General features: G+C 37.0%; 1 protein-coding gene across 1 annotated transcript; it reads right to left on the bottom strand.

Annotated features, from left to right (window-relative positions):
* Nucleotides 1-491: 491 nt before the first annotated feature.
* On the bottom strand, nt 492-25225 carry LOC103695655 (probable serine/threonine protein kinase IREH1). Its single transcript, XM_039128978.1, has 18 exons — nt 24271-25225; nt 18827-18897; nt 18525-18710; nt 16966-18351; nt 15208-15380; nt 14757-14994; nt 14212-14304; nt 13989-14129; nt 13813-13905; nt 10123-10333; nt 9932-10017; nt 5753-5841; nt 3004-3055; nt 2833-2889; nt 2568-2741; nt 2241-2318; nt 1046-1214; nt 492-946 (listed from the first exon to the last, which is right to left on the bottom strand). Exons 1-17 carry the CDS (start codon nt 24962-24964, stop codon nt 1131-1133), a joined length of 3906 nt encoding a protein of 1301 aa, XP_038984906.1. The 5' UTR covers nt 24965-25225; the 3' UTR covers nt 492-946; nt 1046-1130.
* Between the last annotated feature and the right edge of the window lie 1216 nt (nt 25226-26441).

Raw genomic sequence — 26441 nt, 5'->3', positions numbered from 1 at the left:
TTTCAAACTCCTGAAAATTCCCACGATGGCTCCTCTTGCGGATTTTCTGGCGATATTTGGTACTCAATGGCGCTAAAGATTGCTTTTTTTTAATCCTGGGCACATGGTAGATGGTGGCATTTGGTTTTAGCCGTCATTTGCCATGGATCCTATCAGCCACTGCATGAACCACTTGACTAACGGTTTCATGTAAGGTTTACTCGGATATCAGTTTTGTTCTAAACGCCTGATTCTGGCCTATGTTAAGACTCACCTCAGCGCATAATAAGGAGCTGTGCATATGAGCATCTCAATTCTTAGCAGAGCTCACCATCAGATGCAAATATACCCCACCTGCATTTTGGGATTGCCATCAAGAAGGCAAACAGTAATTGCAACAGTGCCACCCAGGCGCGCAAACTGTCGGTTTTCGTTGTTTGGAAAATGGTTCACGACGACTTTGAAGAATGCCCTTCACGGGCTGTGTATATACAATCTCAACTCTGTCGCAGTTGTACAGGCATAAAAATGGGAATCTATAAATAAAAAGGGGATGCCATCCATTCATCCATCCATTTGCTCAATATGAGATGTACGTTCCACCCGAACGGCAAGGACCAGTGATCAAAGTTCATGAATCATTTCCCTGGCCATGCGCTCTCTCGTTCTCTCTCTAACGGAGAACAGTCAAATAAGTCCACGAGGGGAAATAATATCAACTAGTTTCAAGGGGCATCGACGAGTAAAAAGAAAAAAAGAAAATCTGATCCACATCCCCTTGCAAACATGTACATTCCATCTGACGGCAAAGGACCAATGGTCGAAGCCATCTGATGGCAGAATTTACCATAGGAAATCAAGAAAAATCAAATGGCTCTGCTAAAACCGTAGGCAGCTCCAGACAAAGGAGCAGTGGCCTGTATGAGGAAAAGCACATCCCTGGAGTTCCAGCCTCGAGCTTCTATATCTGAAAAGGCAAAAATCGGGAATCAGTATGCTTTGATACAATAAAAACAGGGGAAAAGAAAAACTTGGAACTAAATTCACATCAGTGGTGACTGCTTACATTTACAAGCTGTACAATGAGATCACCAAGATTTCTAAGCGTCTGGCTCACATGTAAAATGGAAACTTGAAAATAGAAAGGTAACTCAAGTATCAGATTTTGGTGGTTGATCTTCCTTCCAACCCTTGCTGAGCAAATCATAGTTGATTGATGCAAGCTGAGACAGATTCTAAGCACAATATACAAGAAAGTTTAAGCAATAGAGTGAGGGGTCCAGTTATTCATAAATCAGAAGTAAAAAAAAAAAAGATGCATAGTTAAATCACAGTATACCTACCAAAAAAAATTTAATTAATCTTTTTCATTGTTTGAAACCTGTGGGAGTTCTATGTGGGCTTTCTTTTATCCCTAACTCGGTCTTTTTCTTGAACTGCAACATGCAGCAAGCATGCAAGCAGGAATTCTTTAGTACTGAACTCAACAAAGGCAGCAAATGGATACCCTTATTCCATGATGCTGACTTAAATTGAAGGCCCAGTCAACAATTAAAACACTAGACTTGCTGGTGTTACCCTGTTTAACACCAGAGCATTCTACAAGTCAAGAAGACGACGACTCATTCCAGCAGGTTACTCCATTCATCCATAAAAACTATTGGTCTGCTTTAATTTTGGGAAATTTGGATTCTATTTAGAAACTGTCTGCAGTAACTGGTCCGACTTTTCTTTGGTAATCAGAACATGTGGTTCAGCGATAGTTTCAACGGCAAAAAATCCCATCTGTTTTACTTGCAGAAGTAATAATCATTTACGATTGTAGTAAGGTAGCTCTAGATCCGAGTATTCAAGCATCCATTGCAGGAACTCAAGGCAAAAGATTTGGATACCTCTCATATTGGTCATGATCTGGAACTAGCCTAAATGACTACAGCTTCTGCCATTTTTCTTGGAAATGGAAATTGTAAAGGGATCACTTTAAGCTACATGACACAAGGGGCACTGCAGGCCAAGAGAATTATTCAAAAATTGTAATAGCAGATCATCTCAAAAAATCTTCGAATCGGATTCAGTTCCCACATTACAGAGAGGGTGTCTCTTCTGATCCTTTACTTTGTCTATTATCCTAGGAGTAAATTGGTCATGCCCTACCCTGATGAACATCAGCATTGGTGAAATAATGCTAGAATTTCAGAGAGAGAAACAAAAAAAGAATTCTAAAAGAAACAGGGTTTGATGCAGCTGAGTTGTATGCTTACCTTGAACGAAAAGTTACTAAATGAATAATTGACAGATGAGCCAGATTCAAACTCAGCAAGACCTCCACACTCATCCCCCTGTTTGTCATGGTTGACCGAAAAATAACTTCAGCATTCTTTTCAGCAAAATTAGGTACAAAAAGAATATTGAGCTTGAAGATGTCATATTTATATGCATAGTGAGAGAAAAATTGAGCATTAAATTAATATAACGAAACCAGCAATTGCATACAACTTTACATTTGAATCCTCGAGGCTTTTTCGAGTAAACTCATCAATCACAGAAAAATAAAAAAAAATTAAATGTGATTTGTTTATAGTTCATACCAGTTCATCATGACGATTGCTTACACAACTACTGCTTCCACTTATGCTTCCATTGTCACTGGAATCCTCAAACTCACTGGCTTCATATATGTTTTCGTCCGACGGATTCCAGGAGTACCGGCTAGTGAAGTAGCTAGTATCAAGTACACTATCTGATGAGGGAACAAATGCAGCCTGCAAAAGGGGCAGCATTAGAGAAATTGATCGACTAAACAGAGAGGAAATAATTATATAGCAGGAAACAAGTCATGATTAACAGAATCACCTTCTGCCTGGCAAGCGTGTCCCAGTTAATATTTTTAAAAAATACGTGTTGCTTCACCTGAAAATTTTGTTTTTTGAGGGGGAGATTAAATATGTGAATCTCGCAACTTTAAAACATTGCTATAGAAAAAATTGTTGCTCCAATCATGCTACTTTCATAGCAGAAACTCACCTCTGATGCGCCTTTGGCTCCAAGCCTTTGGTGAGGATCTTCAGTCAATAATCTGCAAGTGGGCAGTAACTTTAAGATTATCGAACGCAAAGTTCCATATGACAAGTTGTTAGTGATAATATGAAAATCAGTATGCTTATTAAACTAATGGCTGCAAAATTGATCCACCTGCATTTAGAAAAATGCATGTTATACACTCTGAACCATGGTCTACCGTACCGGCAGTCCGGCCTGGGACCGGTACCGGATCAGCGTGGAATCTGGTACCAGTAGCTTATTGTTAGAGAACCGGTATGGGACCGGTACGGGATGCCACCGGTACGCCTACCGATACCGGTACGGCGGACCTTGCTCTGAACCAATCATTTCATCATTGGTGGAACAATTTGGCTGAATATGGAACCTCAAATGAAGTTTTTTTTTTAATATCTTAAGTAGTGTAGACATACAAAAAAAATGCATGAAGAGAATGATAATACAGAAGCATAACCAATTATCAAATATTAAAACAGGAAATAGGAGTGAAGACAAAAGATAAAATTAATGATGTTTTAGAGGAAGAACTATGAAAAGTTAGTTGTGATCATTGGGAGGCAAGGCTTGATGGTTATTGTTGTAGTCATAACACTTGCGAGAAATAGTACAATTGGTATTGTACAAACTGGCCAAGAAGGTGCTTTTTGTCAAACATGCTGCCACAAGTATGAAATGGAGCAAAGATTTGTGTCCTCAAGATTCATTAGAAACTAGGATCTTTATAGACTTCAAATTCCATGCATGTTTGATACAGTCATCAAATTCCATGCATGTTTGATACATAGTGGATATTAAGTATCGTATTTCTCAAAACTTAGAAAAGAAAGGCTCTGGATACTACTCGTATGAAGGGGAAACTTTCATCTTTTCTTTTTATTATGACAGATGACGCCCTTTCAGAAATGGACACTATGGATGGTTAATCTTAGAGCTGCAATGCTGACGTTCTTGCATGGAGTACGGACCATTTTAGCTATGTAACCCATATTTATCTATTGTGATGATCCAGTAATGTAGAATTTTATTTGCATGTTGCCACAACCAACCATATTGTATCCTCTTTTTAAAGATCTGTCATATAAACACATCTGCGTCGAGTTGTATTCATACATCACATGCATCTCTGTGCTTCATAACTCTTAAGACACACGAGCCATATTACCACAGGCAGTCAAATTATATACCCCTCTACTTCTGACTTGAGTAAGACGTGAAGAATCGAAAACATCAAATGTACAACCCTGGCATAAACCATAGACTTTGGTGAGTTTATATCCCTTATAGGCTCTAGTTTTTTCTCGTCCAGTCATTCAATTTTTCTAACACCTCTATAATTTGAAAGAAAAATTATCCACTAGGTATCAGTAAGAATGCTCTAAAGTATCTGTTAATTATATGGAGCTGTAGAATTTGACTGAGCAAATTGACATCTGAAAAGAAAGATTAACATCTGAAATAATTTTAGTTTAGTTAAACTAGGAAAATGTATAATAGAAATGAACATAAAAGCCAATTTTAGGTTCTAATGAAGAGAACAGAAATGGTGTTTTGGATACGTAGAAATAAGGTGGAGTATAGAAATGAAGAGTTTAATAGGGTATCAAGTCTAAGCAACACCTGTAGCACCCCAACATATGGGACTGCCTATGTGGTAATAGCTAAACCACTACTAATATCCAATCTGCCCTAATACCTGAGGTTAAATTCAGAGAACCTTCTTGCCCACAGATGCCTGACAAATTACATACAAAATAGAAAATACTCCCCCCACCACCAACCCCCAAAAAAATTAAAAAAAATAAAATAAAGAGAAAGACACTTACCTTTAGAACGATCTTGGCTGAGCAAGAAAACCCAAATTTAAGGGCATATGCTTCCAGAACACCATTAGACATTTTGCAAAGACAGTTATCATAGGCGAGGATTCTATGTTGATTGCCCATGTCATCCTAAAAAATGTAATGGCTTGTCTCCAGCACCCTACCAGTCCTAGAAGGACAAGGTTTCCAAGATAACTACCACCAAAGTTAAATAGAATTTCCTGTTTATGTTTATAAGTCAAGACTCTGTTAGAGTTCGGTCAAAAAAGTAATTTTCCAAGCAGGACTCGCTAAAGGTTTGTAAACCTTTAATACATGGACAATTATAGAGACCACAAGATGTCTTTCAAACTTCTTAATGATTTTGCCCAAGTTCTTAGACATACCGCTTATTCTTTCAGATGCCCTACATTACTACCACAGGAAGGTAGAATATTCCCACTAAATTCACATGGAGTAAACAGCAAAAAAAATAATAGTATCACAAAGTTTGTGGGAGATTGAAACTCAATAATGTAAGTAATAAGCTTCACGTTCTTTCCAGCTATATCATGGAATCAGCTTTATACATCAAAACAAAGATGCACTAATCACTAAAACAAACTTTCCTTGATGAACAGATGTAACACAAATATCGTAAGAGCATATCACAGATGCACCTAAAGAAATTTTCAGCAAGAACACTGATAGGCTTATACGGCAAGAATGTCAGTTTAAAAAACAAAGACGGGCTAAAACAATTTCTAACCACATGTAAAAATTGTTGACAACTTTAAAAGTCTCCATCAATGTCCCAAGATTAAAGAGTTACATCACAAGGTAAAACAGAAGCTGTTTGAGAAAAAAAGGATGCACAGAGAGCATCCTAAAATCATAAGAAGAGGCATTCTTACTTGTCAATTAGATCTTGGGCTTCAAAACTCATCTCTTCAGGTATTCGGGGCCAAGGTATCTTACGATTCAGAATATTGTCAAAGATTGTCTACAAGCGGGAAAACCAAAATAGAAAAAGAAAATTAGTAATTATGATTTCAACATATCTAGTTAGAAGGAAAACTGATAAATGACAATGTAACTCAATCCACTTGCTGAAATTTATGTGGTTTATAGAGCAAACTAGTAAGATCTCTAGTTTCATAAGTTAACAAATCTAAAACTGGACAACTATGCAAGCTACTATATATGTATACTTTTCTGGTGCCTATCCACATTTCATGTATATTTACTTCTAGTAATGGTCCCTAATTTTTTATCAAAAAAACACATTCTGCTAATATGATAACGGCCAATAAAGTCACTAGCTGCCCCCTCGCTTAAATGAGATACTGAGCCCCAATTAAACCAGATACTGATAAACCCAAAGTTACCACATGTCTGAATATATTCAAGGAATTATAAGGTGTGCTCCTAAAATTCAGCTGGCCATCTTGAAGAGGAACTTCTGGGATACTGCAGAATAATTAAGAAAGGCTAAGTGCCCTATCTTATACATGAGTAAGGGGAAGAATGGCTCAGTATAAGAGGATCCCTTAATGCAACATCTATGCACTAAGGTCCATGTTATTCTAACTAGTAGGATATGAGCTAGCAGTATAGTACAGCCCAATAGTATGGTAAAACACAAAGTGTGAGTCCAGATGTTTTAACAGAATTATGCAAGAAGCACATAAAGAACAAGTGGCATTGAGTATAGAAGGAAGATTTGTCTGTAAATCAGGGAGAATAGTAGGCTGACTGTAAAGCTTATTTTGTTGGCTAGGGAAAGAACCTGCATTGCAGCATTCTTACTTCATTACTAATATCAACTAACTTAAATGACCATTTGCACTACTGGATGTGCTTCTCAAATCTCTGCACTATCAATCATGGACTAGAATGCTTATAACCATACACCGTTGAGCCTAAACATGCCTGAACTCATTTATGTTTATGGTTAAGCGGTAAGTTATGTTGACATATCTTATTCCAACAGTTGATTAGGTTACAACATAAGCCATTGCCCTTTTATTTTGCTGACTTTCTACCATAAAATGAATTTACAAGCTAATAATTACATAAGCCTATTTTAAGAAATTCATTCATGTTTTAATATATCAACATGGATAAAGCTGGCGTGTGTGTGTGTGTGTGTGTGTGTGTGTGTATATATATATATATATATATATATCACTACTGGAACTTCAAACATAGTGTCACTGTCAAAAATCATAAGTTGCAGTGGTGAAGCCTTCCAGGAATGAACAAACATAGCAGAAACAAATACCAGAGTGATTGACAAGACATTGCAGGAGTTCCTCATACAACATTATGCTACTTCATTGTTTATGGGGTTGCACAATCTAAGGCGGCTACCAATTTGTCATCATGGAAGTTCATGGTTGATTTCAGAAAATCATGACATTGGGCGTGAAAGTGGTTGATGCACTAGCAAATCCAGTTTTAAAATGTTTGAGTGATCACAAAGTGCCAGCCAACTGGGAAGATAAAATAGGATGACCAGTGACAAAGGGAAGCCTCACATCCGTGCAGTCCTATTCAAATGCCATTTCATATACATTGTCACTGCCAAATTGGTTTAATCAACCATGTCCCAGAATCACAACCCATTGGAATAGTTGCTTCTTTTTTTCATTCGATTAGCAAGTTTGACTGTCCCAACCAAGGTTTGAAATTTCAGCTGAAACAAGCACGTGCAGTCAAAACAGTTCGATCCCAATCAAAATGATAAAAGAAAAATGCCCAAGTCTCAGCTAGTGTCAACTGAAACTGACCAATTTCTCTCTAATTTCAGCCGTTTTCCATGGTTGAAGCTAGCGAACATAGAACTAAAAACCTTACATAGAGGTGCCAACAACAAACTTGCTTTTTAGCTATCAAATGCCTTAACTAATGAAACTCACCAAGGTTTATGGATTACATGACAAACATCACCGAACTCTTATTTCCTTTTCCATAGGTTTGTATGAACTCAGTGTATGGGTCCAAATAGTCAGGTCATGTTTATTTTGAGACACCTATTCAAGTCTTGATATATCAACAAGAGCAAAGACATGTTGAATTATTAATCTGCCTTAAATAAAATTGGTTCTTTAAATTTGATGCATCTTAATGTAAATAGTGATCTACAGCATTACCCGGATGGTGAAGCTTCCCATTTACTAAGCTTGATATTACTAAGTGCTATTATAAAAGAACAACATAGAAAGGGAAAGGTCCCTTCCTTGTACAAAACTAAACAAAACAAAATGAATCATAACGCATACAGAATTGAAGTAGTTCCTCTTACGACGTCTATTCACAAAAGAAAGTAGCATTTTTTTCTACTTCACTGATTACGACAGAATAATATAAAGTGATCTCAGTTTGCCATCATAAATGTGTGCAGTTATGATACCAGTACCAATAATTAGGTACAAAACATGCACAATTAGATCTAGTGTGAGATATATGCAATCAAGAAAATGGCCAGTAGATTCAATAAGATAAAGCAAGAGGACTAATAAGCTAATTCTGTTGACTATTATTTGGATGCACAGTTCAAGTTTGTTAGTTAACACATGCACCTATGGCCCCTCATCATGATCATATTATCTGTATTTTACGATAGCTTTATTATTTTATGATAGCTTATTGTGTTGTCAATAGAAAATTCTTATACAAAACAAGTTATCATCTATACTTTATTATAACTTCAATAAAAAAGAATTGTCAAAAGAAAATTCTTATATAAACAAATGTCATTTTGAAAATTAAGGAATATTCTGGCATTGATAAGTTTAGTTTCTCATATGATCTAGCATACGATGTTAGAAGTGCAAAAGAGAAAAGATAGTTGCTTGTATCTAGTATGGAAAATTGATATTTTATTACAGCCCACGTACTCAAGAGATTAAACAGCCTACAATTTCAGAGACAATGATATATTTTCAAGAGGTTAAATGTTGAATAAAGCTATAAATGGACCAGACTCGGCAGATCCGTGTTTGTCTAGGCAGAAGTTGTGCATGTAACTAGTGGGCTCAAGATCAAAGTCTCATTCCCCCTATTGGTTCCACCACCGTCCTTGTAGATGGAAGTGGAAGGAGGAAAGTGAGGGCCACTTCATTGTCACCAATGCGAATGAAAAGAGAAAAGGGAAGGAGTCCACCTACCCCATAAAATCCTTCCTTCCTCTTAGCTCCAATTAGTATTGACAAAGAGCACAGACCATTATGCTTGGACACAGCTATCCCCCTAATCCCACGTGCGACCTATTTTGGCTTCCAAAATTTATTTTTTGACTTCTTTTCCTATGTTTTAATATCTTAGCCAAAAAAAAATGTGATAAGGTCATTGATTTAAGTGCCCTAGTATTATATTTGATATATGCTGAAGTTTTTTAAGCGGTTCAAGAAGTTGACAACAATAACATTTTATCATTATTTTTTCTAATAGTTCATAACTTAGAATTATCAAAGATCAATTTGATCAATTTGTATCAGTAAAAACTAATATCACTTAAATTTCTTAATTTTTAATATATACACAGCAAAAAAGGAAAATTCTATGATAAACGATAACATTCCACAAAAGCATTGCATCTCCATTTATATATTATATTTTATTTATATAGACAGCTTAATAAAACTATTAAAATAATTACAATAGTCCATGGATTAAATAAAAGAATTTAAATTTACATATCTAAGGTCCATTAATCTCGTAAAATTATGTTAGTCCTAAAGAAATATCATTTAATTTTTTTTACACAAGTAGTTTCTTAATAACTATCATAAGTTCTATTACATTATATTGTCTATAATCTATTTTTTTTTTCAATAAAATGCTAGATGTGTTCATACTTCATCCCTTAACCTTTTCAGATGGTCATATAATTTTGACTAAGAAAATGGTATTCATGTTAATTTTTTGACAGTTAAGTTGTTGGTATTTTATTATTTCCCTAATCAACAAAAAATTAAACTAGTCTTAGAAGTAATTAAGCATTTATATTCAAGTTTAACTAGCTGTCTAATGATTATAGCAGTTTATACAAATTTTGGACATTTTCAAGCAAAAAATTCTTTTAAAACCTGAGGATGTTCTGCATTGAATGGTGGGATTCCAACAATTAGCTCGAAAAGAATAACACCAACGGACCACCAATCAGCGCTTGCACCTGCAATGATTAATACATGATAATATAATTTCAAGTAGCAGCAGCAGCAAGTCAATAAGAAAAGGCTCAATAGCTACCAGATAATACTGCATAGGTTATACCAACCATGTGCTGTTCCTAAGAGGATCTCCGGTGCCAAATAGTCAGGTGTACCGACAGCAGAGCGTTTCTTTCGTCGTTCTCGCTGATTCAAGTGCTCGGATGGAGATACCTGAGGTTCATCTTCTCCATATAATGATGTCCCGCTGACAGCAGGACCAGATAGATCATCTGTACTGTTGATAAGGCCAACCTTTGAAAGTCCAAAATCTGTCAGCTGTCAAAGAGGAATGTGGAGCAGATCATTGAGAAATGGTACCTAGGACAATGAAATTCAAACACAAATATTCCATAGGTTTTAAGCATGCAATATCTGTGAACTATAAATAAATTAGAAAACAGATTAAAGAGTCAATCCATAAATGCTATAGAGAGTGAGCGAGAGGGAGACCAAAACCAGAATGATTAAGTCTTCTAATGAGCAATTTGACATGATTAAGAAAATACACTCATTACCGAGTTTGCTATACAAACCTTTTGAAGCGATGAAAGCATAAGATTTCATCTCATGGAATTCACATGGGAATCAGGAATAAAGCTGAGATAAAGTTCCCTTGATACCCTTCACAACACTAGATTCTCAATTGTGATATTTTCTAACATCTTTTTCCCCCAACTCACTAATTCCTACTTTCCATATGGTGTTCGATATTTTGTTTTCCATTCATTTGTGCCCAGGAAGCGACAAGTCTAAGCACCACGCCATGAACTGTGAAGTCCCCTTAGTTTTCTCATACCAAAATGACATATCCTTGTCATCAATGAAGGTCCTATGTAGAAACTCTATGTAAATATCTTACAAGAAGAATAATAGTCACACAGAGCATGGTTCATAAAGGATCACATAATCTGAAACATTCTTGATATATTGCAAATATAAAATACCTACAGTAGATTTTTCTTCTTTTTGAAAGAAATGGTAGGAGAGCCACCTATCCAAAAAAAAAAACATAAAAATTTCCTTCTCAAACACCTGGAGAAAGACATCCCAAGGTTGAACATAAAACCAGCATCTCATGGAAACACATACAACAATTGAATTCTTTGCATATTTTCCTTCTAGTTATTTGACCTATTCAATATTAGTTAGTATCTGGTCTCGCATGTACCGGTCAGCAAGAACAAGATTTGAAGGTATCAAAAGATGAAAAGAAAGGAATTACACAACCCAGATACTGAGCAAGCAAATTAACTAAAACATATCCACCTCCCAGTATGTTCGCAAAACTTAATTTTTTTTATATCTCTTCCAAGGATATGATGCTCTTAGGTTGGGCAAACACAAATATAGTCATCTGCTAGTATTCAAGTATTGGTATAAAACGTACGGCAACGGTAGATCTAATTGGTCTATATCAGTTTGTAGTAGCCAACACCTTTTGCCTCAGCCAAGAAGTAGGGCAACTGTATCATCCATACTAGTCTATTCCAGTTTCCTATGAACCAACATGAACTGGTATGGCCTCAAAAAAATGCTATATAGGACTTCCATGTTAATCTTCTCCCATTCTTTTTCAAACTTGTTTCTTAAAGAGAGAATAGACTCACTCACATTTGGGAGGCCCGTAAGCTTGTCAAACAACCTAATGGCATAAAAGTCATCATCAGCCAACACCAGTTTAAAGCTAGAAAGTCATCGTAAATTCATTTTTTGTTCTTTGGGTCTTCTTTGAAGAACAGAAGGTGTTTTTTTTTCCTAATTCAAAAGTGAATTGACTGATAGAGCACAAAGGATCATCATATCTTGGGGTGGATTTATTAAATTATTCATGACTGTGTGAAGAAATTATCTTTAGGACTAGAATTCTACACAAAATCCTCACCCAAAAACATCGAATCAACCGAGAAGGAAGAAACTCCCTCATTTCTCCCAACTCTAATCTCTTAAAAGAATATTAGCAAATAGGATAATTGGTGAAACTAGGGCATAAGTCCCCTTTCTTACATTAATGATAATAAAACTAAGTTACATGATTTCTATTTATACCAGTAAGATTCGCTCTTACACAACTAAAAGAGGTTACAACTTTCCCAAAATAGACATGATTAGTGAAAATAATTACAGAAAGGCTAAAATCTTAAAGATCTCGACTTCTACCTCAACCTTGTATTCAGCTACTTCGCTTAATTCTTCACAGATTGAGAGATATACCCAGTTAAAATATTGAGAGATATACCCAGTTAAATTTTTTTTCTTGAGAAAGAAATTTTAACTTTGATTGGCATGTTTCAAGGCTCAAATGATGTTATTTGCCGCTGATTGCTAAGTGCTTCACACCCTTTCAGCCCATTACATTGTAGATTTCAAAAAGTTACTCGATTCAAAAAACGAAGTTATCTCAATCGGACATCATATGGCCAAGTTATGACACCTTAGGAATTTTGTTGCATGATTCAGCCGTTTGATGTGGAGGATCTTGCTCCTAGACCATGTACAAACCTACCTATAGTGGTCAAAGTCGTCCATGTCTAGTCTGGCAATCCTTCTAGATCAAACACAATAAAGTACCCCCAAAACAACTTATTTGTTTAGGTGTAAAAAGGGTGCTACTAGACCATCTTCGAGTGGGAACAATGCTGAAATATATCTTGTGCTTCTACGAGGTCAAGGAAAAGTAAGATTAATCCTAAAATCTAGCGCACAAATGCCAAAAAAAATGGATAATTGCTACAAAAAAAAAAAAGAAATTGGCCACTGCATATCAAAGCATTTAGTCTTTATTTAGAAATTCAAATTTCCCCTTTTGCAATAGCACTTAGTTGCACACATGATCAGAACAAAGCACAAAATTGGTATAGGCCTTGAGCTTCTCAATCCTTGATATATTAATCATCTAGATAAGGAGGTTGAAGAGATTGGGGCCTATATCTTCTGCAAGGAGCACCGGCACCTATATCTGTGTGACCACCAAGTCTCACAATTTACAATTGCATAGGGCCAAAAGGATGACCATCAATTTCTCATGTATTATCGAAGACAGACTTCCATCGGTTTGCGGATGTATCAGCTTAATCAAGGTATAGATCAGTAAAATTTGATAATGTCATACAAGCAGTTCTAAACATGATATCAATCTACCAGACTACCACTTGGTCCTATACTCATGCACCAAGCAATTTTTACTTGGAGAGGGGTATTCCAGGCAACATGCAAGGGTTCCAGCAAGTAGGATGGTGAGAGACTTGTATTCTTGTTTACTTAGTCTAAGATCATCCAAATAATAGAAATCCTCTACAATTCAAGAAGAATTATGAATAGTCTCAATGAAGATAAAAGAGGAGAAGATTGACACGGAGTTTTTCCTCCTCCTCTATGTGCCATAGGTCACAGGACAAAGTGATAGGAAAACACAGCCCCAGATGTCCTTACAAATGTAGAATTATGAATCCTGAGGTAAGTTAGCATATCAGAAAAATCGGCAAAGGATTTTTCTTAGGGATTCATGCGGAAAAACAAAGTTAAACTATAAAAAATAAGCATATCAGTGAACCAATTATTAGTACTTTCTATTTCTGTATTTTCATCTCATCATACAGATCATAGTACTCAAAATAGTTTAAAATGCATGCACAGATATATATTGTCGTCTTCGATATTTAAGTTTCCAATATTGAAATTCGAAATAAGATTATAACCTAGGGAGAATTTACCACCATGTATCTCCTCCAAGGTAATATGACAAATATTTTCAATACCTTAATATGACCATCATGAGCAATCAACAAATTGTCCGGCTTCAAATCCCGATGCACCACACGCAAGGAATGTAGGTATTCCAATGCAAGGACCTGCAGGGTTACACCCAAATTTTGAAAGATCAACAATACAAATGAATAAGGACCAAATTTTCCTTTTATATAGATGAACTTACAACTTCTGCAATATATATGCGGGCAACTTCTTCATCCAAGCAGCCTAAATTTCTCAGTAATGAATACAGGTCCCCTCCATTCAAGTACTCCATCACAAGATATAAATTCTCTCGGGATGTGAAAGAATAAAAAAATCGTACCTAATGCAAACATGCTACAGTTAGAGAAAGATCTTAAAGTTTTAATAAAGGGAAAATAACCTTGATCAGTTAGGTTGCTTACCACGAAAGGATTCCGGACAGTGATTAGGATATCACGTTCAGCCAATATGCTCTCAACAGCATTTTTGCGAATCATATCTGCCTTTTTCAGGACCTATGGAAAAGTAGATCAATTAATCAGTTTGATCAGTTAACTTGACCAGCTTCTAAAATCTAAGTACCCTTGTTTTCTAATTTTCTTCACTATTCAGTGGTGTCTAGATGACCTACTTTGATCAGCTAAAGGATCTTTGGTTTAACCCAGGGAATGAACAGAGTGCAAAAAGGCATATAATGCACTTTTAATAGATACTCACATCCATCAGCCATAATTTCAAGGAAGCCACTTTTTTAAAAAAAGAAAGTTATGAGCATCATAGATCTATAACAGAAAGCACAGGAATATATCATGAGAGAACAAGAAAAACCACCAATACAAAGAAAAAGAGAAAAAAAATACTGAAGGTGGTACTCCAACAAAATGTTTCTCATAATATGCAGGCACCGTACAAAATCTCCTAAGAAAAAAGAACATCCAATTAGCAACTGTAGGCCTGAATGTAATACCTTTATCGCAAAGAGATCCCCTGTTGTTCTTTTCTTCGCTAAGAAAACCCGACCAAATGCTCCACGACTTATAGGTTTTATAATTTCAAAGTCATCAATAGATGTTCGATCCTTGATGGTAGGGTGAACAGGGCTCGCTCGCAAGCTACGAACCAAATCCTCTTCCTCATCCATTACAGTACTTGATGCATCAACCTTTTCAGTATCAACTGCATCACAAAGCTGCAAGTACTTCTCCCTACAGGGTCATAAATTGTGGAAAGCAAATAAGAATTTCGACTATGAGAACATAAAGAGAGATATAACCTCTATAGTGCTTCCATGAACAATCAAAAGTAATTATGTGAGCTTCAACTCCACTAACTAGTAGCAAGTCACATGAATTAAAGCTTCTGAATAGACATGAAAGAGGAAAATAGCAAGTGATAGATGACTTGGTAGATATACTTACCGGTGAAGCTTCTCTATGCGTGTGCCAAATGTCTGCACTGTAAGCGCCTCGAACTTCCGACGGTTCATGACTTCTTGTAGATCTTCTACACAGGAAACCAAATACGACAAGCATTGCTCTTCATCCATTGGACTATTTGCTATGCATCGAGCAATATCAGCAAGTTCAACTATCTGTGTCATATCAGGAGAGAATGAGAATTCTTAGTGAATATTTTATGTACAATTTCTCTATTAGAACTGTGTAATAGCAGTCTATCTTGAGTGCAATGTTATAAAGCCTATGGCACCAAAGAATAGCTCTGTCATATGTGGCACAAGGTAATTTGTGCAATTCATGGGGTCAGTGCAATATACACCAGAGTAGAGGTTTAGAGCACAGATCCCCTTATTATACGAAGCAAAGGAGCTCTTTTAAAAAACTAGAGTTGGGCACCAAGGCATTTTTCTTGTGAGTAATGCTACGGGCCCAAATTTGGTACCAAGAAAAAACCCTTGGTAACTCATGCACCATATATCAAGAGGGGATTGGCAGGAATCATGGGGTCGGCACAGTTCACAGGCAGATCAGAGCGAAAAGCGCCGAGCCCCTTATGACAAGTGGCCCTGAAGTATTTTCTTGGTATCAAGGTTGAGACCAAAGCATTTTCATTTTCCTATAGTAAAATCAACCATCTGCATAGATTCATAGATAATAGAAGTTTGTTGATGGCATTCATGCATTTGTCCCTCTAATAACCAACTATCAAGGTTGAGCCTAAAGCATTTGCATTTTCTTCTGCTAAAATAAATAATCTGCATGGTTTCGTAAATATTAGCAGTTTTTTAATGGCGTTCATGCATTTGTCCCTCCCTTTCAGCATTACAACCAATAAGGCAGGTCCCTCTAATAACCAACTAGTCTTTTAATTTTCACAGGTGATTTCGCTATTGTGCAATATCCACCGTCCACCTCAGCCAGGAATCTGGCACATTCATAAATGGTTGATATCAAGTACAGAGCAGGTTAACGAATTCTCATACTATATTGGGTCACAACTTGATCCACAATGCCAAGTTGCCAACCCATCCAGATGGATAAGGCTACTTGGTTAAGATTAAGCCATCAAAAGATAGATTAGTGCGAAAGGTAAACAAGTGTTTATACTAAGACTGAGAAAGTATGACAGCATGTAGATCCGCTCTAGCGCAAGAAGACACAATATTAAGCATAGGCACATTCATTAAGCATGTCCTGAATACAGTGGCCATTTATGTTTCACAGTAACCCGCCAACTGTATCTTTAGAACTCTAGAAACTTTTCTAGCTCGAAGATTATAACCCCAAGCACTTTCATGAAAGCAAGTCCATGAGGAATGTTCTATCAGACCCATGCAAGGAAAAACAAAATTTACATGCATTAACAGCTCACTAAGTAACAACCTTGCAAAATTCATAGAAGAGTCAAATAACAAACACGAGTTCTCTTAAAATCCATAAAATTATACTAGCATATACATAAACAAATGCATATACAATATTATATATACACGCGTGTGTGTGTGTGTGTTGCGTATAAATGTATAGGTAGATACCTACATACATAGATATGAATCTATGAGAGCCACAAACTAAACAGAAAGCTACCAAATCCATTTCAATACTTATTTACCATGTATTCTCCTTCCAATCCAAAACTTGTATATATGGGAGGATTAAAAAGAATATAAGGGGATTATGTAGAAGTTTAAAAATTGTGCTCAATTAGATAGTAACCACCTGTGGATAATCTTCACTCTCAGAAAGTGCATTTTTCCCTGCCAAAAGCATGTCTATGTGACTGGCCCTCGGTGTCATCAAAGGAGATCGAGGAGTCATGCTGCCTGCTGATGATGTAGCCATTCCTTGATCAGACTTTGGACCAAAACGTGTCTTACATGTCATTGATGGCAAATTCTTCAGATCGTCCAAGAAAATAGAGTTGTCAGCCTCCTGGAAACAATCAAGCATATCAGCCGACCCTCTCCGAGACCAATCACTAAATTTTGGAGAAAGGAGATCAGATTCTTCAGTGGCACTTGAATTAGAAACTTTTGTCACATCTGGGCTTCCAACTGCATTTGGGGGATCCTTCTGTGAGTATGACTCTATCATCTTCTCTAGAGTCTCAGCAATTCTGATGAGACGTTCGTCAACACTCAAACCTTTTTGATCGCACCTATCTGCAATTGCGCAAATCTTCAAGTGATCCTCCACATACAAAGTAGGAACATACTCCTCACAAATTCGACACATAATAGAACCCTCTTCAGAAACATTCTGCTGATCTGTCCAGTAACCCCAAGAAACTTTGTGTTGATGTTTGGAAGGAACTGATGGGTGCACAGAAGAATCACTGGAACTGGGTAATTCAGGAGGATTTATTGTGGTCAAGTCTGCATCTGAACTTTGTCTCTTGTTCAATATCTCTGAAGAATCCATTTTTCTGATGGATACATCATCTCTAATGGGGCTAGCTTCTTTCTGGACTTTTCCTGCAGGAGATGGTAGAGGTTTCCAAGAAGCCATACGTTCTCTGCTAGCAGGCAAAACCATATCCTTTTCAACGTCCGCATTAAATGGTGAAAAAAATTTGACAGGCTTTATTTCTTGGCTTCTTTTCCATTTTAAATTATGCTGCTCCTGACTATAAGATTTCCTTGAAGCAGTTGCATCAACAGAGTTCCTCATGCTTTTTCCATCTCTTCCAAATCCTAATGCAACCTTTTTCTCAGCAGAATGTATGACTTTAGGATCTTGAAGGTTCATTGCAATTTCATCCTCAGCAAAGCCAGTTTCCTTGTGGAACTGAAGCAATCTTGTGCATCGAGTAAGTATAAAAAGCATACGGGTATGAAGTTTCTTCAGAACTCCCATAGGAAGCTCTTGACGCCGATCATCCAAATCCTGAACTATGCCTTCACACTGAAGCCAGAACTCCCCAGGTGTCATGACACAACAGCTCCGAGCAAGTAGCAACAAATCCTCCAGGGTTACTTTCCATTCGGGATGGCTTTCTGCATTTTTTTCCATTATACCAACCAAATCCCCAGCAAAAATTGCCAGATCAGAGTTCACCTCTTCCTTTGCTTTCTCAAATTTCACTTGAATGACTTTTAACACCTCCTGTAAAGAACAAAGATAAAGTGATAAAACAATAAACTATTTTCCACCAAAAGCCTTCATGCTTGCATATGAACAAAATGGCCAAAGCTGTGCTCCTAAATTATAAAGAAACCTAAGTACTAAATCAAGATTATCTCCAAAAGAATAAAAATGGATCTAGAGTGTGTGATTACCTTCAAATTGTACATGCTCCGTGGCTTCCAGAATGGAAATGGTCGTACTCCTTTGGAGTTCAACTCATGTGAAAAACTTTTTATGTCAGCAGGGAACTTCTTCCTAGGTGCACTAGTAGCCTGCATTATGGCTTTAAAGCGGGGAGACTCAGACTCCTTTGGAGTTTCACAAGCATCATATGGACACTGTAAAGACAGCCAATTTAAATAATTCTTCACATTACTATCAATAGCAAATAGTCATGTGGTAAGAAATATAATTTGCTTGAATGTAAAACATTAAAAATTAAATGTTGTAACACCTCAACTTCTGGAGTGAAAGCAGCAGAATTTTTAAAATCTTCAGGATGATTCCATGATGAGTTAGTTTTCCCTGAGAAGGATAATATGGGTATCAATAGAGAGTATCAGATATAACTTATTTCAACATTAATTAAAGTCACCACATTGATGTACCAGAACTAGTGGGAAAAAAAAATGCCAATAATTTTGCATAGATGTCGAATTGAATTAGTGAGCGAGCAGTTCTGCAGGAACCGAACACAATCCGTCTGAATACTCAGTTAAGATCATTCAAATGCCCCTTTTTGCCATACATGAACTGAGCCACATAAAATCAACAAACATCAAAGCCATGAAAAGACCGACTAACCAGCAAACCAGCACTCCAGCAGAAAACCTACACATCCCACATCTGTTTACTAAACCCATCAAACCAAGAAGTTTACCGAGCATATCTACAAGATTCAGCATTCCACCCAACCACTTGCATTGGAGAAGTCTCAATCTTCCAAGTCATAGAATAGTTCAGAGGCAAAACCACAAAGGTAGCACCTAAATTGACCTCCCCTACCCACCCACCCCCACCCCCTCTAAAAAAAAGAAAAAAAATCAACAACCTTCCAATGTCAAACAAAACGACAATAGATTAAAATACAGTATACTATATCATTGAAATGAAAAGGTGAAAATAGGGCTTCCAGGGGTATGGGATGACATTGCCAAAAATCATTTATGAGAATTAGTTCCAATAATAAAGCACAACACCAGAGCCACCAAGTGCAAGAATCTTCTAAACTAACCACTACTGAGCTCTGTAATCACAATGTTCTCCAACAGGAAAATTTGCATATCCACTTTAGTCAAAGGAACAAGAATTTCATATGAAAAACTAGCCCAAGTAGTATGCATATCGATCTTTAACCACACAACTTTATGATAGAAAACCAAGAACTGCACTACTCTTCCCACCTGCAGAAAGCTAGAAATTATTATTGAAATAATAGAGCTAATATGTGGGTGCCCACACAAGTCAAATAAGGTCAGTCCTTAGCAGATGGTCGGGGGCCCAGCACCGGTCATCCAAGCGGTTAGATGTGATCCACTATCTCTGAATTGCTTACTATCAAAAAGTCATATGCTTTGGAGATCCCTAGCCTAAATCAAGGATATACTCCACTTCAATCATACCTACCAAAACCTAAATCTAGACCCATCGCAGATCTTATTCTTCCTTCATGACCTACAAAAAGCATTGGGTTCAACTTATACCTCCCACTCCTCCATATACATGATCAAGACTAGATACCCACAAAGCAAACATATTGGCAAACAAAGGTTCCATAACAATCTTACTGCCCTCCACTAAAAATCACAACCATCACTAAGCAAGGAGCATTGCATTTTTAAGCTTTGTTGCATAACCCAAGTGATCCCAATATTGACCAAGTGGTCACACTAACAACAAACCCACTTATTCTTTAAGTTGACAATTGCATTTATATTGCCGAAGTTTGGAGTTTTTTCTTAAATAGAAGTGTCAACTAAGCGTCATTGTTTTCAGTTACATCATTGATGGTCCTGGTCTAAGGACTATTTAAAAATGTAAGTGTATTGAAAATTAAAAACTAAAACATAACATTCAAAAAATAAATATATAAGCAATACAAGTTCGATGCTATTGTACAATATAATGTTCTTTGGTATTCACAAATTCATCTCATTTGGTATTGAAATTGCACAAAAAATTAGAATAAAACAGTACAAACATGAATGACAAGAAATTGCTATTGTGAGGATGACTATCAAGTGCTATCGAGCATGCTTCGACATGGAAGCTAGTATCTGGAGAACACCAATGTTTATATTAGGTAACATTTTTTTACTTTGAAAATTAATTAAAAATAAATAAATCAATGCATAAATTCTGTTGTCATTTCTACATCTACGCAACATGAAACACAGCAAGACATTAATGTTAAGTTTTCATAAAATTACTTATTATAAACTATTATTCTTAAATAAAAACAATGAGTCAATGTACATATCAACTTGCCAGTTTGAGATCTAAGCAACTTAGAACAGCAGAAGCTCTCATAAACATAAACAAATAATAAAACTTTATTGCATGAAATTGTTAATTATGAAATATTTTTTATTACTAATAAAATAAAACAATCAAATGCAATTGGTTTAAAACATGGAAATTTCGTTAGGAATTTCGCCAAGTGTAATCTATCCATATTGATCTAAAGCCAAACTAAGCAGAATTGGACAACGCCCTGATGTTGCAGGAAGTTTCAGGACACGTTTTTCTCAAAATGACTTGAAACTTGTTTCCAACTAAAATTGCAAGTCTTCAACATAGTAGAAGCTATATTACCAACAAGTTGCGTCTCTAACACAGGACAATTTCAGCATTAATGCATATGAGTGGAACTTGACAACAAAAGCACCAGACGTATATGCTCATCTTTATGAACTGCAACCAAAATAATATTTTCCATACTCCTTTTCACTTTCCAACTAAGGCCAACTTTGCACCAATCAAGGTCCAAGTCCCGGCAGGACGTCTCGCGAGACACCAGGACATGGTATCATCTCTTGCGTCGGGACAGGACCGCTCCGCCATCATTCCAATGTCTAGATTGGCACATCTTGGGACATCTTCTATCCCAAGTGTCGGGATGGGGCGGTACGGCAGCGCACCCTGTTCCATTGGAAAACCAAGATAGCCCCATCCAATAGGATTTAAAACTTGGCTCCAACCATAGGTTTTCAATTTTCATCCCTTGACTTTTGAAAAACGATGTTCATGGTCCACAACCTTCTCTTTTTTGACAAAATTAGCGGATAAGGGAAACATTTATCTCGTATACTCTCATGTGAAATGACTAGATATATCTTGAAATGCAAATAGATGGCTCTTGTGGTCATAAGACTTCCTCATAAGCTATTTTGAGATTACAGTGCGAGCCTTAGTAGCCAAAGAAGCAAACTAATTGAGATCATCAGAAGCTGACCAAAATATTTTCGGGTTTCAGCCAAGAGTAATCTAAATAACCCGAATTCATCTGACGCGTAACAAAATTGGAGAACATCTGAAGTTAGGATTAGTATCTAGAGGAGTTCTAACAGGCCGACTTAAAATGGCCTAAGTTTTTTCTTTTCAGCTAAATTTTCAAGACTTAATACACAAGAATAGCTCTATTACTATCCTATTGCATCTCTATCAAAGGATAAATTTCAACATATCAAGACATATGAATAAAAGTGCACAACACAGCTATCTACCTATCTTCATATTAGTCCCTTGCAACTAGAACAAGCCTGTTATATAATCCTTTAACCTTCCCACTATGGTCAAACTTACTCCAACCATTACCTCAATTTTCTCAAGCAAGGATACTCAATGTGCAAAACCTCCATTTTTTTAACAAAACTAGGGGGGAAATGAGCACATTTATGTTGTCTACTTTGCCAGGAGTGCAAAGAGATAGGCTTTTATGGTTATAGAATTAGATTAGATATTTCACAAGATGTTTAGCCTTAGAAGCCTAACAAAGAAAAGAAATTGAATTAGGCATTAAAGTAACAGGGAGCATGAATCCCTACACAGTCAAGAAACTTAAGCATATTTAAAATTCTACATTAGATATCATAAATGGGGAAAAAAAAAACTTTATCAATGGGGATTGTACTATGACAAATATGTCTCGTGCAAGGTACATCATACTGTACCAAAACGGGTGGTATGGAGCGTACTACACCGTACCAATTCGATACCGATAGTCGGTATGAGGAGCGTATCGACACTTGGTGCACCGAACCGGCCCCCGTATCAGGCATACCGATACAGTAACAGAATGGCATCGGTACGAGGCCCAGTACCAAGACAGCGTACCTTGGTCTCATGTATATAGATTTGATAGGTAGCCAACTAGAAAGTGTAGGAAGGATAAATGTTCAAAAGATGTTTTGAAAGCATGTGCGAGGGCATGATAGAATTCTGGTGCAACCACAACACTTTAAGAAGCCATATAAGGCTTAACTTTCAAGTGGAAGATGTGCTTATGCAAGGTCTAAAGAATTAAGAAACATCACCACATCAAAGTAGCCATTAAAGAGCAATTCAAAGTTTGTGCAAAGACCCAATGATAAGATCACCAAAAGATACTAATGACATAGGTCATCATAAAATAATACAAGAAAAGAGGGATTTTTATTTTGGAAGGGGAGAGTTACGTGGACATAGATGCCAAAGTTGGATTGGATGCCTATCCAACTTAGCCAGAGGAGAAAAAAGATACAAGGACAGATAGGCAAAAACCCTAAAAAACAAAATTATATGCATACATATACATATATAAATCAAATAGTAGTAGTATAGAAATATTAAAAGAAAATATTACAATGGTTCATCTTGATATATAAAATTTTAAAAAATGTTCTTTGCTCTTAAGTATTAACTTATTAGTGATTGATTAGTTCATGGTGCCATTCTTGATTTCAAATGTTTCGGTGGTTGCAACTTTTTCGATGTGAAAGTAAAAGGTGTAAGCACTTTTGTGACAATTACTTTGAACTTAAACAGCCTAGATCATGATACATGAGATTGTCTATTTGTTGTATCCGATTATTTAAGAAGGTACTAATGCCGAGAATGATGAAATAACATATTAGCAAGGTATTCATGCTTCCATCATTCGACAAGCTCAGAAGCAAGAGAAACCTGCTTCTAATGACGTTATAGCGGATGGGACATGTTACCAGAAGAGTTCAACCATAGACCAGCCCCTAAACTTTGCAATTAAATAATTTGGCAAGTACCTAAAGTGTTTGATGTGTATCTTATTCACCGATAGACATAAAACAGGAATATACATAGACTTGGACACAAGGGTCCCATCATGGCTGATATGGGAATAACTAGAGATGCCTTCTCAATGAACAATGAACCTAATCTTCCCCTTCCTAACATTGCAAGGAAAATTGCGAATTAAATTGTTTCAATATCTCTACTTAAATCCCACTAAAGAGTGGTACTACCAGGACCTACCATTTTAAATCTGCACGAATTATATTTTGCATTTAGCTTGCCATTCAACTACTGTACCTAGGATATGCATACTTTAAGAAGGTCCCGAAAGCGATGTCATCTTATTGAATGTCAGAATTACAAAGCCAAACCAGAAATGAATGTAATAATAATTGTTTCTTATTTAGACCCCTTTCCCCTGCTGGAATTAGTACCATATCATAAATAATGAAATAGGTATTTCAGATAATGACATCATTCCGAGTGAATGTTGGAACGACTCTTTATAATGGATTGCATTCCACACCATGCATCTCTTGGATTTCAGTCGAATGCCTATATTTCATTTTAGTTTTGCGATTAAGCAAATTAACCAGAATGGAGAACAATCTCCTGAACATGAAAATAGCATCAAACCAGTAATTTTACCAATTTGAACATCGGAATGCTCGCCATTGCAAATCTGGCTCCCAAGCCGAGCATCCGAACTCGCCGCTGAGCGCCCCTTGGCTCGGCTCCCTCCATGGTCAGCCCAAGAACTGGCGCACGACTCGGGAACATTCTCGAGCCCCCTCGCGTCCTTCTTCGCGCTGCCGCTGCCCCCCTTCCCGGCCGACGACGAAGTGGAGCAGCTCCCCTCCACGGGGCCCCTGGAAAGGTTGCTACTGCCAAGGCCCGAGATCCTGTGCTCCCCGCGGAAGCCCTCCTGCGGCAGCGGGCCGGATCTCGTCTTGATCCGGTTCAGCCCGAGCGAGGAGGCGAGGATCGGGGAGAGCGCTGACGCCGCCGCCGCCCCACCGTCCTTGGCCGCCGACCCGCTCCGGATCTTGGCCGGGGCGGAGAGGTCGGCAGCCGGAGGGGAGGCCTTGAAGGAGGAGGCGGCGGCGGTCTGCTTGCCCTTGGAGTCCCGCTCCTTGTCCTTCTTGTCCTCCTTCTTCTTGTGCTGGTGCTGCTTGACGGCGTCCTTGATGAGGGTGTGGCGGCCGACGGCAGGGTCCGATTTGACCTTCTTCTTCTCGGATCTGGTGGGGGACGCGAAGGTCGGCGTCTTCGGGCTATTAGATCCGTCGGGACTAGAGGAATCCGACTTCTTCGAGGAGAAGAACCGGCCCTTGAACACCATCCTCCTCTCTCTCTCTCTCTCTCTCTCTCGCCCTGCTTCGCCTTCCCCCTTTCCCTCTCCCTCTCGGCCGCTCCAAAGAGGGTTTTGGATTCCCTTTTCGGATTTGCAGGGAGAGTGCGTGGTGGATGGACTTAGAGATGGGCGGCCATTTTGGACAAGACCAGCGCGGCGGTGGCCCGAAGACAGCGAGAGAGAATGTAGGGAGGAGGGCACCAACGGAAAGGGGAGGAGGTTCAGGAGAGATCAAGAATTGGGTTGGACTGGGGAACTCGCTTGACTGTGAAGTAAAGATTTGCACGTGCGAAGAAGGATATTAGATGTAAATATGGTAGAAATTGAAAACGGACATTTTTAGGGTTTGGACACGTTGGAGGCACGTGACTGATTCAGGATGGACGATGGCCATCCGCCCGGACAGTGAAGTTTCCTCTCACGTGTAACGACTGATTCAAGATTCTACAGAATGTTACCGCCTCTATTGTGATTTAGGCCCTGTTTGGAGGAGCTGTTAGAAGTAGAGCTGTTGGAAGTAGAGCTGTCTGAAGTAGAGTTGTTATAAAAAGTTGTTTGCTGTTTGGTAACTATATTCGTAAAGTGCTGTGGTACTCTGTTTTGTGTTTGGTAAACAAACTGAGAAAGTACTTTATATGACAAAATTACCATAAAGAACATTGCATAGTATTATACAACAGAACATAATAAAACATAACATAAATTAATACATAAATATACGATATAGTATAATATTATTGTAATATAAAATAATATTATGTTAATATAGCATACTAGTAATATAATTATTAGAGTAAATTAATATTTAGTAATATAACATAATATTAAATTATTTAATATAACATATTAAGGTATTATGATATAATGTAACATATATTATATTTATAGTATAATACAATAATAAAGGTATAAAATATTATAATTATTAGTATAAATTAATTTTCCATAATATAACATAATATTAAATTATTTAACATAACATATTAATGTATTATAATATAATATAATATGATATTATATTTATAGTATAATACAAAAATAAAGGTATAAAATATTATAATTATTAGTATAAATTAATTTTTCATAATATAACATAATATTAAATTATTTAACATAACATATTAATGTATTATGATATAATATAATATGATATTATATTTCTAGTATAATACAAAAATAAAGGTATAAAATATTATAATTATTAGTATAAAATAATTTTCCATAATAATTTTTCATAATTTTCCATAAAATAATTTCTCGCGGTCTAGGGGCTCTTCTTCGTGGTCCACGCTCGAGGAGGACCTCAGCGTGGGCCGCGAGGTTGATGATAAAAAAAAAACAATAGATTGATTTTGGAAGGTATGAAAAAGGATTAAAATTTTTTTCTTCTAAAATGTGGTTCAAGATATGCATACAAAAATTGAAAAGAAAAATACTTTTTCTTACGGAAGGGAGTCTGACGGCT

Source organism: Phoenix dactylifera, chromosome 8 (genome assembly GCF_009389715.1).
Source record: "Phoenix dactylifera cultivar Barhee BC4 chromosome 8, palm_55x_up_171113_PBpolish2nd_filt_p, whole genome shotgun sequence".
Taxonomy (NCBI): domain Eukaryota; kingdom Viridiplantae; phylum Streptophyta; class Magnoliopsida; order Arecales; family Arecaceae; genus Phoenix; species Phoenix dactylifera.
The sequence above is the reverse complement of the archived record's forward strand: the minus strand, read 5'-3'. Positions and strand labels throughout refer to the sequence as shown.